Raw genomic sequence first — 18,339 nt, forward strand, 5'->3', positions numbered from 1 at the left:
TTGCACTGATGTTTGAAATCTCTTCCCAGAGACAGAACAGACAAACATTCCTCCTTCTATATTCAAAGGCAGATGATCTTCAGGTGCTGGTGATTTGAGTGACTGTCAGATCTTGATGTGATGTTTGGTTTGAGTTTCCCGTCTGCAAATCCTCCCCTTCTAATACTCTGTAAAAGGAGATGACAAAAGTCCTCACTGTGAATACAGGGAATAGAGGATAGAAATTCAGAAAAGGCAATTCCAGTTTCTATGGAACATTCTTCCCGCTCATTCCCCCAGACTGTAAATCCCCGCCCTTCACACTCACCCTCCTCCCTCTGCTGAAATCGAAACCCATCGCACCATCTCCAACATGTTTCCTTCTATTTATGTTTTCACTCCCCCTGAAGGCCCTAACTCTGACTGGGTTCAGTTATACACTCACTGGTTCCCCTCCCTCTCCTCCCCTGAAGGTCCTGACTTTGACTGAGTTCAGTTCTACACTCACTTGTTCCCCTCCCTCTCCTCCCCTGAAGGTCCTGACTCTGACTGGGTACAGTGGTACACTCACTGGTTCTCCTCCCTCTTCTCCCCTGATGGTCCTGACTCTGTCGAACTGAACCTAGCCGGAGTCAGCACCTTCAGGGGAGGAGAGGGGACGCGAACCAGTGAGAGTAGAACTGAACCCAGCCACTCAATGGTTCCCCACCCTCTCCTCCACTGAAGGTGCTGACTATGGCTTGGTGTTTATGCTCTCATCCTCTTTTCGACACTATGTCGCTCCCTATAGCTGGCTGTAAGTTGTCCATCTGTGCTATCTCCCACTTTTGGTGATTTTGGCTCCCTGACCAGTCACCATCACTCCCTGACCAATCACCATTTCTACTTCAATTATAGACTCTCCCTGACCCGTAACCATTTCTCCTTCATTTACAGATATTCCCTGACCAGTCATCCTTTCTGCTTCATTTACAGACACTCACTGATCAATCATCATTTATCCTTCATTTAGAGACACTCCCTAACTCGTCACCATTTCTCCTTCATTTGCAGACACTCCCTGATCAGTCACCTCCTCTCTCCACATCTCCCTCCAGATGTCCTTTCAGTAGTGAACAAGGCCCTTGCCATCCACAACCTTATTACTGATGGCTGCATTGAGCAACATAGGAACAAGAGTCAGCCATTCAGCTCCACGAGCCTGTTCCGTCCTTCAATTAGGTTATGGCTGATCTGTATCTTAACTCCATCCACCCGCCTTGATACCATAACCCTTAATATCCTTGTCAAACAAAAATATATCAATCTCAGTTTTGAAATTATCAATTGACCCCCAGCCTCAACAGTTTTCAGGGGGAAGAGAGTTCCAGATTTCAACTACCCTTTGTGTGAAAAAATTCTTCCTGACTTCACCCCTGAAAGGCCTATCTCTAATTTGAAGGTGATTCCCCCTTGTTCTAGACTCCCCCACCAGAGGAAATAGTTTCTCACTATCTACCCTATAAAATCCTTTAATCTTCTCCAACACCTAAATTAGATCACACCTTAATCTTGTATATTCAAGACAATACAAGCTTAGTCTATGCAATCTGTCCTCATAATTTACAAAAATCATCACTGTAAGTACAGGTTAGAAATTCACAACAGACAGTTCTGGTTTCTCTGGAGCATTCTTTCCGCTCTTGCACCTCCAAAGCTGTAAGTCCCCCGTCACACACACTCTCCCGCCTTGCCCCTATGAAGCTGTAAATTCCCCGTCCAACACACTCTCCCTCCTTGCAATATTAAGCTGTATATCCCCCGTCCCACACACTCCATCCTTGACACGTCCTCGCTGTTTGAAATCCAGATTCATCGCAGCCTCTATTTTTCTCCCTTTCTCTCCTGAAGGTGCTGCGTGATGGTGGGGTTCGGGCCCATTCACTGTTTGCCCTCCAGTACCCGGCCAAGTGGTAATTCTGTACTTGTGAGCCGATATACCGAGCTGTCAGCATTTCTACCATGGGGAGCAGCACAGCCACCGTCCCTGGCTGATTCTGTCCGGTAACGCGGAGGCCAACGGGAGCAGCTCAACAACAACCTGCATTTACACTGAGCGGAGTCTCAGCAACACCGAGTGGGGCTCGGGGCCCGACAGGCGGCATCCCCCGTCCGTCCCGCCGCTTCCCGGTTTCTTCTCCAGTTTCCACCGAGTCCGACTCGAGACAAACCACAGGAGCGATGCGCTCCCAAAATACAATGCGGGCCTGGGGAGCATGCGCAGCCTGACCAGGAAATCACCGCGTTGGAGAGATAGAGGGGTTTCTGGGGCGCGGGGGATTGTGGGGCCTCCGGCCGCCATTGCTCGCCGGGTGTCGATCAGTGTTTTATTGCCCAAGTTGCGCACAGAACCGTATCGAGAAATAGAGACTGATGAATTCAGAGCCGTTTTGCTGAACAGACACTCACGGTACAATGTAGAACAGTGTTTCTCAAACTATTTTTCTCCTTATCCAGTGGAAGAAAAACACTTCCCCCAGGGACCCAAAACAATAATATCCTCTGACTGGAGCTTTCATCAAATCCCAATAAAGGTCAGTCCATGCTCACTCTGCATTTCACTTCAAGTAATAACTAAAATTAGACTTCGACGTTCCTTGAAAAACATTTTAAGTACAGTATAAATAAAATAAGAAAACGGTCAGGTTGAGTTGCACTTACTTAATGTGACGGATGGGTCTGCCTGTTGTTCATGATCGCGTTCCAATCTGGATCACAAGATGAAAGCGCTGCACGCATATCAGGTTTCTTGCTTTTGTTTTTATTCTTGTTAAAGTCGAAAATTCCAGTTCGCACATGTAGGTTGTTGTGAACGGCAGCAACAACATAACACTAATCTTACTTAACAGAGCATATTCTTTGAAAGCACTGATCGAAAAAGATGACAAACTGAATGACTTGTGGCGTGTTTTCAGTGCGTATCACAGGTAAGTCGCACCAGCTCGTTTTCTTGCTCAGGCATCAAGTTTAGCTTCTTTATTGATTCAGGATTTTAGAAACCAAAAGGATCTTTCATCCAACGCTTTTCCATCAAATTTTCAAATCCCTCTCCAGGGAAGTAGCGATCAAAATGGTCAGACAGAGCAGCGAGATGTAACTGTATGACATATTTCATTTCATTCGCTTTATTGATGCTGTTCTCTCCATCCCAGAGAGCTGTGGATGTTCAGTCGTTTAGTGTATTCAATATTGAGTTTGATAGATTTTTGGACCATGAAATCAAGGGATATGGGGATAGACCGGTAAAGTGGAGATGAGCTTCAAGATCAGCCATTATCTATTGAATGGCGGAGCAGGCTCGAGGGGCCGTATGGTCTACACCTGCTCATATTTCATATGTTCATATCCTACCAGAGATGCAGTACCCAAAACTGAATGAGGTCTAACCAGAGCTCTGTATAACTGTGACGTAACTTCCATTCCTTTTTATTTCATGTCCCTTGAGATAAACATCAAAATACCATTCCCATTTTAACTTATTTTTGCACCTTTTCGTGAATTCTGTACTTGGTCTCATAAATCCCTCTGCTCACCCACAGTTCCTAGTTTCTTCCCATTTAGAAAATACCCTGATCTATCTTTTCATGGTCCAAAGTGGATGACCTCACACTTCCCCACGTTGAACTCCATCGGCCACAGTTTTGCCCACTCACTTAATCTGTCAATGTCCCTTTGCAACTTCCTGCTCCCATCTATAATGTTTACGGTGCCACCTAACTTAGTTTCATCAGCAGACTTGTATATAAGGCTCTCTACAAAAGAACATAAGAAATAGGAGGAGGAGTAAGCCGTACGGCTCCGCGAGCCTGCTCCGCCATTCAATCAGATGATGGCTGATCTTCGACCTCAACTCCACTTTCCCGCCTGATCCACATATCCCTTGATTCCATTAGCGTCCAAAAATCTATCGATCTCAGCTTTGAAAACATTCAACGACTGAGCATCGACAGCCCTCTGGGGTGGAGAATTCCAAAGATTCACAACCCTTTGAGTGATGAAATTTTTCCTCATGTCGATGCTAAATGGCCAACCCCTTATCTTGATTCTCTGACCTCAAGTTCTTGACTCTCCAGCCAGGGAATCAGCCTCTCCGTATCTACCCTTTCAAGCCGTCGAAAAATTGTATACTTTTCAATGCGATCATCTCTCATTCTTCTAAACTCCAGCGAATACAGGCCAATTTTACACAATATCTCCTCATTGTACAATTGCAGCCAGTCCTCATTACTCTTATATTGCAACACCCTTGCAATAAAAGCTAACATATCATTTGCCCTTCTCACTCTCAGAAGACCCTTGGGAGCTCACTATTTCCAGTATGTTTGTCCTCTATTCCTTCTATAGGGAAAATAAATTAACGTTGAAAACATTTTGCTATAATTCTAACAGTTTATGTTTTTGAAACAATATCCAGCTGAACGCCAACAAATTCGCTGGCAATCTTAATGAGGGATATAAATTAATAAAAACACTGAAATGCGATGGCTGGGAATCGAACCCGAGTCAATTGCTTGGAAGGCAGCTATGTTCACTACTATAGCACCATCGCTGGCAATCAAAGACAAGCAAATTGCTCCGAAACCTCAGACCCTGAACAGACACTGCAGGCTGTTGAATTTTGTTCTTCATTTCAACTGGTTTCTGACGGATCCTTTCTCGCTCTGTTGCAGTTCCCGTTTCCGCCCAGTAGATGTCGCCAACCCCCAGTCGACGAAAATTACACAACAGCCATTGATTCTTCACCTGACATCGGACTGAAGAGACAGTCGATACCTGCAATACTTGACCAGCTGGAAATACATTTTCCCGCAGCTCACATCAGCCATTGAGTAAAATTAAATAATGACATTAAATCATTACAGAGACCTGATTACCAGTTGGGCACGAATGGCAGCTTAATATTCAAGTCTATAAGATATTTAGAAAGGACAGGGAAATAGGGAAAGGAGGAGGAGTAGCAATATTACTAAAGGACAATATTACAGCAGTTCAAAGATAGAATGTCAGTGAGGGTGAGCGGGCAGTGTAAACACTCTGAAAGACCCATGGAGAGCAAGGTTCATGTCGTAGATGCAGTATATTTGGATTTTCCGAAGGCCTTTGATAGGTACCGCGTTGGAGACTCATGGCTAAGTTCAGTGCACGCGGAGTCAGGGGACAGGTGGAAGAATGGTTTGCAAGCTGGGAACAAAAAAGAAAACAGAGAATAGAGGTTAAGGGTAGTTACTCAGATTGGCAAACAGGTGGGAAGTGGAGTTCCACAGCGATCGGTGTTGGGACCACTGTTGTTCACAATTTACATTAACAATTCGGGACACGAGAATCGGAAGTACAATTTCAAAATTAGTGGACGACAACAAATTGGGGGATATAGTTAATACAAAGGAAGAATGCATCAAAATGCAAGAGAACATTTACAAAGTTGCAGAATGAAGAATAAGGAGGTCACATACGGCTTGGATAATAAGGGAAATAAGGAAAGGAGGAGCAGTAGCAACATTACTAAAGGACAATAGTACAGCAGTTCAACGATAGAATGTCAGTGAGGGTGAGCGGGATAGAGGAGCAAATGGATTTAGTGGTACATATATACAAATTACTGAAAGTAGCGACGCAAGTTAATATGGTCATAAAAAGGCAAATCAAACACTAGGATTCATTTCGAGAGGGATAGAATTGAAAAGCAATGAAGTTATGTTAAAATTGTATGGGACCTTGGTTAGACCACACTTGGAGTACTGTGCACAGTTCTGGTCTCCATGTTATATAAAGGACATCGAAGGTGCAAAAAAATTCTCACGATACGAGAAATGAGAGGATATTCATATTCGGAAAAGCTGAACAGACTGGGGGCGTTTTCTCCAGAAAAGAGAAGGCTGAGGGGTGACCTGAAAGAAGTCTTCCGATGGGGTTTCATAGGGTAGACATCGAGAAAATGTTTCAACTTGGATTGAGTACAAAACTAGAGGTAATAAACATAAAATAGTCGCTAATAAATCCAATAAGGAATTCAGGAGAAACTGCTTTACCCAAAGAGTGGTTAGAATGTGGAAAATGCTACCACAAGGAGTAGTTCAGACAAATAGCACAGGTGCATTGAAGGTTTAGCTCTATTAACACATGAGGAAGGAAGGAATCGAAGGGTATTCTGATAGAGTTAGATGAATTAGGGAGGGAGGAGCCTCGTGTGGAGAATAAACACCGGCATCGACCAGTTGGGCCGAATGCGCCGTCGTTCCGAAGTAACTCGATGTAAATGCTCTTTTCAGAGCCACCCACTGTATCTGTGAAAGTGGTGGTTACTGGCTGAACGGAGACGCTGATATGCTCCTGGTGTGGCTTTGAGCTGCTTTATTCTCGTTGTAGGCGAGGTGAGGTATTAATGGGACTGGAATCGGGGCACCGACCACAGTCCGGTACTTTAAACGGTAACCTGTAGACCCAGTTCACACATCACCAGATTTCTTGTATTTATTTAAACTACTTGCCATGTTGGGCTCTTAAAGCATCACCAGAACTGCTCGACTAACCTTTCCACATTTGTGGAATTCAGCGCTTCGCTCCGTTTCTCTTCTATTTTGTTGGATTATTTACATCACGCATCAAACTCACTGGGGAATCACTGAGATGTAAATATGTACAGAAACAAATAACAGTGAATTGTCTGGTGCCCAGGAGATCAGACACATTACTCGCCTTTCGTCCTGTTAACAAGTAAACCGTGTTTCGAGTCCACCTACCCGCTTTGATTCCATATGGGGGATTAAACAGGGAAAGCGGGCGGGGCCAGAGTAACAGACAGAGCAGATGGCGGATTCTGATCTTCGAGCTCCACCTCCAGTTCTCGCCGACAAACGATTTCTAACGATAATCTAACCGAAACACAGCGCTCCGCACAAACCCTTACAAACTCGGTCTTCATGTTCAAGGATTCCAAAACACCCGGAGCTTTCAAATAAGCCACGTTACAATGAAAAGTCAGTCATATTCCTGCCTGAATACATTCCATTCAATAACAATCAACTCGGCTCCTCCATTTCAGTCTGTTTCCCTGTTCAAACTCCCCACATCCCCACCCAGACGGGTTCAGCAGTTTACAAACACCTTGCATCCATTTGGAGAGCCTAATGTGTTCCGGTTTGAGTTATGACGCGGAATTTCTCCGCCAGTGTTACCGCCTCACAGAGACTCTCACCCTGAATCTGTGAAAAGATTTTGACCATGCACTGGGACTGGAGCCGAACACTTCCTCAGTTACAGTGAGGTCTGGCCCGGACATCTCATTCTCTCTCTTTTCTATCAGACAGTATCCCACCTTCATGTCCGTACTAGAGAGAGAGAGAGAGAGACTGTGAGACTTACACTTCCTATCAGTGTGTTCATATCACGCTCATTAGCAGTATCCAACCTTCATTTACAGCACCAGAGAGAGCGAGAGGGAGAGAGAGGGCGACAGACACGGTGAGAGAGAGAGAGCGGAGAGACACAGTGCCAAAGTATCAATTGCAGACTGACCTGCAAAGTTCCGTTTTTTTCCAGAAAGATCCCATTGGAGAGACAGACGATGCAATCTCATCTCTCACTGATATTATACCAGAGGCAGACACATTATTAATCCCACCCTCAATGACAGTGCAGAGAGTGACAAAAACAATGGGTCACATTTAATCCTCTTTTGCCTGTTGTACTATATTCGGTTTTGCAGCTTAAGGTCGTTCGGTATTCCAATCAGTAATCGAGAGTTTCACTATGATTAAATTAATCTGGGACTGTTGCTGTCAGATATTAATCCTACACGGTCCCAGCAAATGCACCGACTCACTCTTTCCTCCCATGTTTCTGCAGGAATGGTTTGAGAAATCCTCACTCTAGTTTCTTCCTCAAGCGTCAGTTTTATCAGTAAAGAGTCCAAGAATGAACAGAACCCATTCGTTCATTTCAGAGCCGCCCACTTTATCTCTGAAAGACAGTTTACCATCAAAAGATACCGAGAGAAACAGCAGGGATGGAAAAATCTGGTTTAATCGTGAGAGATTGTAAAGTCAGTCTGGATTCCAGCGTTAGGCACTGGTGGAATCCCATCTGTTTCCCATTCTGGTGCCTGTTCCTGCACTGCCTGTGGACCCCATTCCCTCTGACCTTTCCCCCAGACCCACTTCCTTTGCTCAGACTCTGAAAAATTCCAATTGGGGAAAGTTTCCATCGATTTTTGTATTGGGAATTAAACCAGATATCTGCGCATGCGTGACTCAGCCCCGCCCCCAGCGCTGGGTGCTGGTGAGCAGAAGAGCGCATGCGCGCTCCCCTCCCCCAGCTCGGCCTGTGGGCGCCATTCCCTCAGTGAGCGGAAGAAGATGGTTTAAAACAGCCGGGAATGGAGTGATCACGGCCCCCGGGGGAAGGGAGCAAAGAGCAGCCTCGTTACAGCAGCTCATCGCTTCGGGACCGTGTCCGCAGATGGGCTCAGAGATCGGCATTGAGTCCGGGGGAAGTTCAGGGGGAGTCCGGGGGCTGTTTGTATGAGGCGGAGTGGATCAGGAACTGGTCCCGGAACATGGAGTGAGCGGGGGAAGGGAGAGGTCATTCTCGGGCTGTGTGTGTACAGGGTGTGTCCAGGGTAAGGGAGACAGAATGGGAAGAACCTGATATTTAAAATCATTGCTGCTTTCTCTCCCCAAACCAGTAGTGAATGTTCCTGGTTTAGTTCCAGTCTCACCCTGTTTGTTGTTATTGGACAGTGAAGAGTGGAAACAGAGCCGGACAGTCAGGATGTGGGGAGTTATACAAAGAGCATCTATTGCAGGGATCAGGTGAGAAGTGTGAAGGATACAATTTTAACAGCGGTTGTTTGGTTTCGGTTGAACTGTTCGTCCCATGGAAGACGGGTTTCGAAACCTGACCCGTACAAAGGTCCCCGCCCCATCGGGTTGTCCCATTCATGGATCAGTGGAGGCGTTGGGTTGTTTCTGGATGTCATTAAATTGTTATAAAACACCTGGTTTGCAGAAGCTTCGTCTTGCAGTACTGCAGTGGAATCAAACACTGACACTGTTCGTATGGTTGGTTTTCATAATGATTATTAACAGAGATTAAATTGATGGCTTTTGTATTTTCTTGAATTACAAGAAATACTTTTTCTTTCTACAGGCAAATCTTTGAAGGACCCAGAATGAATGTGATGTTTCCTCCACCCGAGGCACAAGGAAGAGTGCAGCCAGCTTCTCACACACAGTAGGTACATTATCAAACACAGAGCACAGAAACACAGACAGGTCATCAGTTCCTCAGTCTCAGACAGTAGAAGTAGTCAGTCCCACACTGATCCCAAGTACCACAGACACACTTTCAATTCAACAGTCAGAGGAGGAGAGGCAGACTTTGTTTCTATTTCACCCAAACTCAGTACAACTGCCAGGTAGATCCATAAATCCCAGTCCAATATCACACCCACCATCAGATTGAAAAACAATGTGTCAATTTTCCAATAGTGTGGCCTAAGCTAGAAATTAAATAACAGATAGAACTGACATACGGTGCCTGATTGAAAGATACAGCATCAGCCCCAATAATGTAACCCAAGATTCATCTCAAATAACGAGTAGAACTCACACACATTATGACATTAAAAGATGCAGTATCCATCCCAATTCTGTAACCTGAGATACAAATTACATACAAGTCCAAAACTCACATACAGTATCAGAGTGAGTGATGCTGAAAGATAGTATAACCTGAGAAACAAAATCAGATTCCAGTTCAGAACTCACCCAATTTATGAAACTGAAAGTTACAATTTCAATTCGATTAGACCCAGAGCAACACATTACATAGAAGTGCTAAAGTCTCGTACAGTGACACCCTGAAAGATACAGTGACAATTCCATTAGTGCAGACTGATCGACATATTATAAACCAATACAAAAAACTGTTACAGATTCAGACTGAAATATACAGTATTCTATTCATGCAGACTCAGCTACACATTATATGCAAGGTGAAAAATGTCACCATATCAATTGTGTTCACATCGATGCAGATTTAATAGGAGCCCAAAATATGCACTCATTCTCTGATTATAACCTACCGCATCACATTTTAAAGCATATGATTATCTACCACTTAAACACTGGGAAAAATTATTTATACATTTAGGTATTAAAGATATAGTTTTGAACGCCATGCTCTAAACTGAGATACTAATTAGATACAGATAAAGAATGAATCTCAAACTCAGATCCAGTGCCAGAGACTGACACCTTGAATGAATCCCTCACTCACACAATGTACCAGAGACTGACAGATACAGAACGAATCCCACACTCACATACTGTAGCACAGACTGACAGATACAGCATTTATATCACGCATATACAGTATCAGAGAGTGATGGAAACGGATTGAATGTCTCACTCTCATACAGCACCAGAGACTGACAGATATGGAATAAATCCCAATTGCACACAAGGTGCCAGAGACTGAAAGGAACAGAATGAATCTCATTCACATATAGTACCAGGGACTGACATTTATCGAATGAATCCCACACTCACACACAGTACCACAGAGAGACAAATACAGATCGAATCTCACAGTCAAATTACTTCAGACTGAGTTACACATAACATGCCAGTACAAAAATCTTATAGTGTCACATTGAAAGATAATGTAAAAATTCCATTAGTGCAGACTGAGCCAAACATTATTTAGAAGTCCAACAATGTCATACCATATCAAACTCAAAGATACAACATCAATTCCATTTGCATGAACTGAGCAAGATGTTACACACCAGTCTAAAAATGTCAAACAGTATCAGACGGATAGATACATTATCAATTCTATTAGTCAGGCTGAGCTACATATTACATTCCAGTCAAACAATCTCATACAGTATCAGACTGAGATACAGAATAAATTCCATTATTATAGACTGAGCTACACATTATATACCAGTTAAATAATTTCACCATGTTCAGTTTGAAAGGTATATTGTCATTCAAAACAGAACTCAGGGATTGAGATGTAACACCACTCCCAAAGTCACGCACATTGTTTGATTAAAGAAAATCCAAAAGTGTACCAATATTTACAAATTAAACACTCGATAAAAAACTGCATATACTTTAAAGTATTAAAGATATAGTTTCAAATATAATAATGCAAACTGAAATAAGAATACGGAATGAATTCAGATTTGCACATTGTCGCAGAGACTGAATTGCAGAATGAATCCCACACTGAGATAAAATAGCAGAGAATGGCAGATACAGAATGAATTCCACACTCTCAGAGAGCACCAGAGACTGACAGATACACAATGAATCCCACAATCACACACAGTACCAGAGACTGACAGATACAGAATGAATCCCACACTCACACACCGTACCAGAGACTGATAGATACAGAATGTACCCCACACTCATGTACAGTTCGAGACACAGATAAATAAAGAATGAACACCACACTCACAGACAGCACCAGAGACTGACAGATACAGAATACACCCCACACTCATGTACAGTATCAGAGACAGACAGATACAGAATAAACCCCACACACACGAAAAGTACTAGAGACTGACAGGCACAGAATGAATCCCACACTCACACACAGTACCAGAGACAGTTAGATACAGAATGAATCCCACACTCACACACGGTACCAGAAGCAATCAGATACAGAATAAATCCCACAGTCATATACAGCACCAGAGAAAGGCAGAAACAGAATAAACCTGACACTCGCACACAGTACCCGTGACAGACAAATACTGAATAAATCTCACACACGCACAGTACCACAGACTGAAAGATACAGAATGAATCCCACACTCACATACAGTGCCAGAGACTGACAGATAAAGAATGAATCCCACACTCACACACAGTACCAGAGAATGACAGATACAGAATGAATCCCACACTCACACACAGTACCAGAGGCTGAGAGATACAGATTGAATCTCACACTCACATACAGTACCAGTGACTGACAGTTACAGAATGAATCCCACACTCACACACAGTACCAGAGGCTGAGAGATACAGAATGAATCACACACTCACACACAGTAGCAGCGACTGACAGATACAGAATGAACCTCACACTCACATGCAGTACCAGAGACTGACAGAAACAGAATGAATCACAAATTCACACACAGTACCAGAGACTGACAGATACAGAATGAATCCCACACTCACACACAGTACCAGAGACTGACAGATACAGATTGAATCTCACACTCACATACAGTACCAGAGACTGACAGATACAGAATGAATCCCACACTCACACACAGTACCAGAGACTGACAGATACAGAATGAATCCCACACTGACACACAGTGCCAGTGACTGACAGATACAGATTGAATCTCACACTCACATACAGTACCAGAGACTGACAGATACAGAATGAATCCCACACCCACACACAGTACCAGAGATTGACAGATACAGAATGACTCCCACACTCACATGCGGGACCAGAGACTGAGATTTAGAATTGCTGCTTTACTGGGTCATCAACCTTTGAATCTGATGTAGAAATTGAAAGAAAGTCAGTGAAACTGCCCCATTTTAATGTTTGTCTCTGTAGAATTTACTGCCCAATAAAGTGAACACGGGTCCGGGGTCCATTCAATTCCCTTTTGCTTTGCTCTCGCTCTCATTCAGATTTACACCACCCTACGGTTTTCCCGTTAACCACCACTTTCAGGGCGAAGAATCACAATTCAGTTCCTTCCTCTTTCTCACTGTGGAGCCAATCTCTGAAATAATTAATTACTGATCTTAATATCCCGCATATTAGCAGCAGGTTCCCCGCAGTGCAACAATCCAGAAAGAACGATTGGAGAAAAGAACAGGCTCATTTTCAGGCTTCGTCCATGATTCCGTTTTCAGGACACACGGTTCCTGTTCAGTCCCTGCAACGGAATCAATCGATAACCTGTGATTTGTTACTTTTACAGGTAGAAGTGAAATTTGGGGTTTTATTCCGCAAGTTAGAGACAATATATTTTTGAAACAGCGCTCGGAATTTGGGACGTGTAATACGGAATAACATTATTACAAAGAGATTTTAAGTCTTTGTGTAAAAACGACATGTCCGAGTAATTCACTTATTTCATACACTGAAATTGGCGGACTTTTTCAAATTTTAAAAAATCGGTCAATTGTGGCCAATAATTTGCTCCGTTTTCTTATTGTCGTCTCTCCGATTGGTTCAGAAAATTAGTTTTCAAGCAAAGCAACCAATGAGAAGTAGTCTCGGTTTTGAGCGGGGTTTGCCAGTTGGGCCTGTGGTAATTCCAGGTCCCCAATGACTGAGCTCAAACGGTTCAATTTCACAAACCCTCTCAGTATCAGTGTCAGAAACAACCGTCAGAGGGAAAATCCATATCACAAGCTGGGCCCTTATCACAGCGGCTCAGCTCAACCTGTTCTCCCATGGAAACCCCCGGTCCCACATCACAACATCTGACTGATAAATAGAACCAAAACAGAGCGAATGAAGGAACATTTTACTGAGTGGGGAATTCAGCTCCGGGTAAACTCACTTGTAACGTTCCCTGGACAATTCAGTGCACTCAATGAGGGAAATGTTCCTCTCAGTAACCGGTGCAGCACGCCGCCGATCCCACGTTACGTTACTGTGTGTTCCAGAAAACTCCTCATAATAAAAAAACTATTCCCAAGCCCCATATATCCCGCACCAGTTCCCAAGTCAATGCTCTCTCTGTGAGGCGGTGGGTGGCTCTTAGAAGAGCCTTTGTTTTGTGTCCGGTTGGAAATGGTCGAGTCGTTCAGCCGCCGAATCCATAGAGAGTGCGGCCCTGCCGTTTCAGAGCGTACACCACATCCATGGCAGTGACCGTCTTGCGCTTCGCGTGTTCAGTGTAGGTGACCGCGTCCCTGATCACATTCTCCAGGAAAACCTTCAGCACCCCGCGGGTTTCCTCGTAGATCAGACCCGAGATCCGCTTGACACCGCCACGGCGAGCCAGGCGGCGGATGGCTGGTTTGGTGATCCCCTGGATGTTATCACGAAGCACTTTACGGTGCCGCTTGGCTCCGCCTTTGCCCAGTCCTTTGCCTCCTTTACCTCTGCCAGACATGATGATTCTTCACTCAGATCGCTGCTGAATGAAAAACCCTCGCCTTTCTTCTGTATTTATAAAGCCCGCCCCGACCTGGTTGAGAAAGGCACATTATCGGAGAGGGCGGGGAAGAGTGTTTGAATGACAGACAGAGCATGAAGTGCGGGAGAGGAGGAGACTGGCTCAGAATGACGGACAAGCGGACGTGCAACTTCAAGCTCCGCCTCCAGGAATTAGTTACGGTCCTTTTTAAAATTTTCACCAGTATCAAATGCGGAACATAAATTCGGACACAATCATTACAGACTCCGGCTTGATATTCAAGGATTGCTCGAAAAAAAAGGCGGAAATTTAAATTCAATAATTGAGGCACACTACAGTTCCAATACAATCACTATCATAACAGAATCAATCAGTGCCGCTCCGGGACCGTTGGAAGAGGGAGTTTTAGTTTTCAGATTTGTAGCTGACAGGAGGCGCCCAATAGTTCAATAAACATAAATCGGTGTGGAAGGCACTCTATACCTTTCCGTGCTTGGGTCAGTATGGGACTGGATAGAATCAGGCACTGGGATGGATGGAGAATGATCCTGTGTGGGGACTGGATAGATTCAGGCACCGGGATGGATGGAGACTGGTCCTGTGTGGGGACTGGATAGATTCAGGTACTGGGATGGATGGAGACTGGTCCTGTGTGGGGACTGGATAGATTCAGGTACTGGGATGGATGGAGACTGGTCCTGTGTGGGGACTGGATAGATTCAGGCACCGGGATGGATGGAGACTGGTCCTGTGTGGGGACTGGATAGATTCAGGGACCTGGATGGATGGAGACTGGTCCTGTGTGGGGACTGGATAGATTCAGGCACCGGGATGGATGGTGACTGGTCCTGTGTGGGGACTGGATAGATTCAGGGACCTGGATGGATGGAGACTGGTCCTGTGTGGGGACTGGATAGATTCAGGCACCGGGATGGACAGAGACAGTTCCTGTGTGGGGACTGGATTCAAGGACTGAGATGGACAGAGACTTGTCCTTGGCCACTGTGTGAAGCGGAATCATAAAACTTCGCAACCTCAGCGTCCAATTTACCCTGAGATAAGCATCTGACCCCATTTCCGCTCCACCACCAAGACCGCCAACTTCCACCTCCGAAACATCGCGCGTCTACACCCCTGCCTCAGCTGATCTGGTGCTGAAACCCTCATCCACGCCCTTGTTACCTCCAGACTTGGCTCTTCCAATGCTCTCCTGGTCAGCCTCCTATCTTACGCCGTCTGCAAACTTCAACTCCTCCAAAACTCCGTTCCCCTATCCTAACTCCTACCAAGACCCGTTCACCTATCACCCATGTGCTCGGTAACTTACATTGCCTCCCATAAGTTTAACCGCTGTAGCGATGTAATATATTAACGTAGACCGGGGATAACTGTAATCAATAGGTCAGTCTCTTCAGACAGCAACCAGCCCTTTCATAGATACAGTGGGTGGCTCTGAAAAGAGCCTTTGGGTTTATCAGATTAAATCTTAACTGCTTTACTTGCTCTTGGAGCTCACAGTGCTGGTTTTCTTCGGCAGCAGCACGGCCTGGATATTAGGCAGCACCCCGCCCTGAGCGATGGTCACCCGTCCCAGAAGCTTGTTGAGCTCCTCGTCGTTGCGGATGGCCAGCTGCAGGTGTCTGGGAATGATACGGGTCTTCTTGTTGTCCCGGGCCGCGTTGCCGGCCAGCTCGAGGATTTCAGCCGTCAGATACTCGAGCACAGCAGCCAGATAGACCGGGGCTCCGGCACCCACACGTTCAGCGTAGTTCCCCTTTCGCAGTAGCCTGTGAACACGGCCCACAGGGAACTGCAGTCCGGCCCGGGATGAGCGAGACTTGGCCTTGGCCCGAGCTTTACCGCCGGTTTTTCCTCTTCCAGACATTTCCACAATCTCACAAACACTTTCACAAAGAATGAAGAAATCTTCCCGCACTCGCCCTTCTTATACCTTCTGGAGGAGTGCAGTGGGGGCACTTGTGATTGGTTCATCTGTTCTCAATCTCATTGGTTCAACGAACAGCCAAATGAGAGAGCTGTGTTATTCACCAATCAATAGCCGGCAATGAGAAAAAGGCGGAAAATACCGAACTGAAGCGTTTTATTGAAATTTGAAAAGCCCGCCAATATATTTGTAACACAAGAAGCGGATTAAGTAATTAATGTCGCCTTAAGACAAAGATTTAAAAATCTCTCTCCTTTTACTCTGTTATTCCACATTTCCAGTCACAACTTCCAGAATCTTTTACATTCCGGTTAGAAGTCGCTTCATTCACCGTTCGCTTTCAATCCGGCGGGAATAAAGTCCCATTTTGTAACGGGACAGATCCCAGCTCAATCTTTGTAAAAGTAACAAACCACAGATTGTGGATTGATCCCTGTTCACTGGAGCTGCAGCGCGATCGAAACCGGAGCCGAGACTCCTGGTGTAAGAAGTCGAACAGTGACAGAGCCTTTAGACTATTCTGTAGTCGGTGTGAAGTCCCTTTCAGGGTTGTTGCTTTAAAGAGGATTGCGGTTCTGAAAGTGATATTCCAGTATAATGAACAAAAAAACGTGAAAAGGAGAAAGAAATGACCTTAAAATGGCTCTGAAGGGGCAGATGCGGGGGAAGGGGCGGAATATGACCGGGAACGAGAGGATCAGGGACACGTTTTTTGTTATTGAAACTAAATAAAACAACGACAGAGATTATACCGGGCAGTGATTATGAGAATCTACCAGATTTCAAGTGAAATTACAAAAGCACAAGTTAGAGAGACAGTGAGTATCAAACTATCGACAGTAAAATGATTCCATAGAGGTGTTGGTACAGTTTTTCAGAGAGACTGTGGGTGGCTCTGAAAAGAGCCTTTGTGTTTATTTTCTTTTCAGTATATTGAGGAGTTTTACTTGGAGCTGGTGTACTTGGTCACCGCCTTTGTCCCTTCCGACACGGCGTGCTTGGCCAGTTCCCCGGGCAGCAGCAGGCGCACGGCGGTCTGGATCTCCCGGGAGCTGATGGTGCGCCGTTTATTATAATGGGCCAGGCGGGAAGCCTCACCCGCGATGCGCTCGAAAATATCGTTCACAAAGGAAAATGTTTCCATACTGAGGAAGGAGAAAATCTCCGAAAGCTTGTGAATTTAAAATAAAATTGCTGGACTATAACTTGGTGTTGTAAAATTGTTTACAATTGTCAACCCCAGTTCATCACCGGCATCTCCACATCATGTTCACAAAGGAGTTCATGATGCTCATGGCCTTGGAGGAGATGCCGGTGTCGGGGTGAACCTGCTTCATCACTTTGTAGACGTAGATGGAGTAACTCTCCTTCCTCGACTTTCTCCGCTTCTTGCCGCCCTTGGCTGGTGCTTTACTCAAGGTTTTCTTGGCGCCCTTCTTGGGAGCTGCTTTCTTGTCCTCAGGCATTTTCAAACTCAATTTCAGACCCAGAAATGACCCAAATCCGCTCCGAGCTCGGATTAAATAGGCAGCCCCACAGCCCTATGGTAATGAGGGATGGGGGAAGGCAATGATTGTGATTGGGTCATTCGTAGTGAGGTCACAATAATTAACTGTAACTCTCTGATTGGTTTCTTCAAATATCCAATCAGATTTAATACCTGCCACCAATCACAAACACGCTCACACTGCACATTGTCCGGTTTCATCAATTTGTTCCGAACTGTTGCAGTTCTGCTTCCGGCCAGTAGATGTCCCCAAATCCCGGGTCATTGAAGTTTGCAGATGAGAGAGGGACAGAAGATAAACTCATTCTTCACATTATATTGCACGGGTGGGATTTCGAAAAACTGGGAATGGAAAACAGGTTGTTCGACAAAACATGAGTTGTAATGCTGTATTAAATGCTTGTAATTAATGTTGGGGGTATAGCCTATACTGAGGAAGACTACGACAAAATACAAGAAGACTTTAATAAGCTTGCTGAAAGTCGGTGTAAATGGCCATTGAATTTCCATATAGAAAGGTGTGAGGTGGTGCATTTTGCTCGGGGGAATAAGGAGGCCAAACACTGCTTTGAAAATAAGAGTCTAAATGGGGTAGAAGAGCAATGGGATTTAGGGGTACAGATTGACAAATCTTTAAAAGTAGCAACACAGGTTGATAAGGCCATGAAATGCAAACACAGAGGTTTATTTCTAGAGGAATATATTTGAAAAGCAGATAAGTTA

The 18,339-nt window shown here is 44.9% G+C and overlaps 1 protein-coding gene across 1 annotated transcript in view; it reads right to left on the reverse strand.

Moving 5' to 3' along the window:
- Window positions 1–18,339, reverse strand: part of LOC137317908 (zinc finger protein 850-like) — a 67,600-nt gene that overhangs the window by 1,131 nt on the left and 48,130 nt on the right. Inside the window, exon 3 of the mRNA XM_067980908.1 lies at window positions 1,052–1,058. Coding sequence (XP_067837009.1) covers window positions 1,052–1,058 — 7 coding nt within the window. The remainder of the gene's footprint in view (window positions 1–1,051; window positions 1,059–18,339) is intronic.

This window comes from Heptranchias perlo, unplaced genomic scaffold (assembly GCF_035084215.1).
Source record: "Heptranchias perlo isolate sHepPer1 unplaced genomic scaffold, sHepPer1.hap1 HAP1_SCAFFOLD_64, whole genome shotgun sequence".
Classification (NCBI taxonomy): domain Eukaryota; kingdom Metazoa; phylum Chordata; class Chondrichthyes; order Hexanchiformes; family Hexanchidae; genus Heptranchias; species Heptranchias perlo.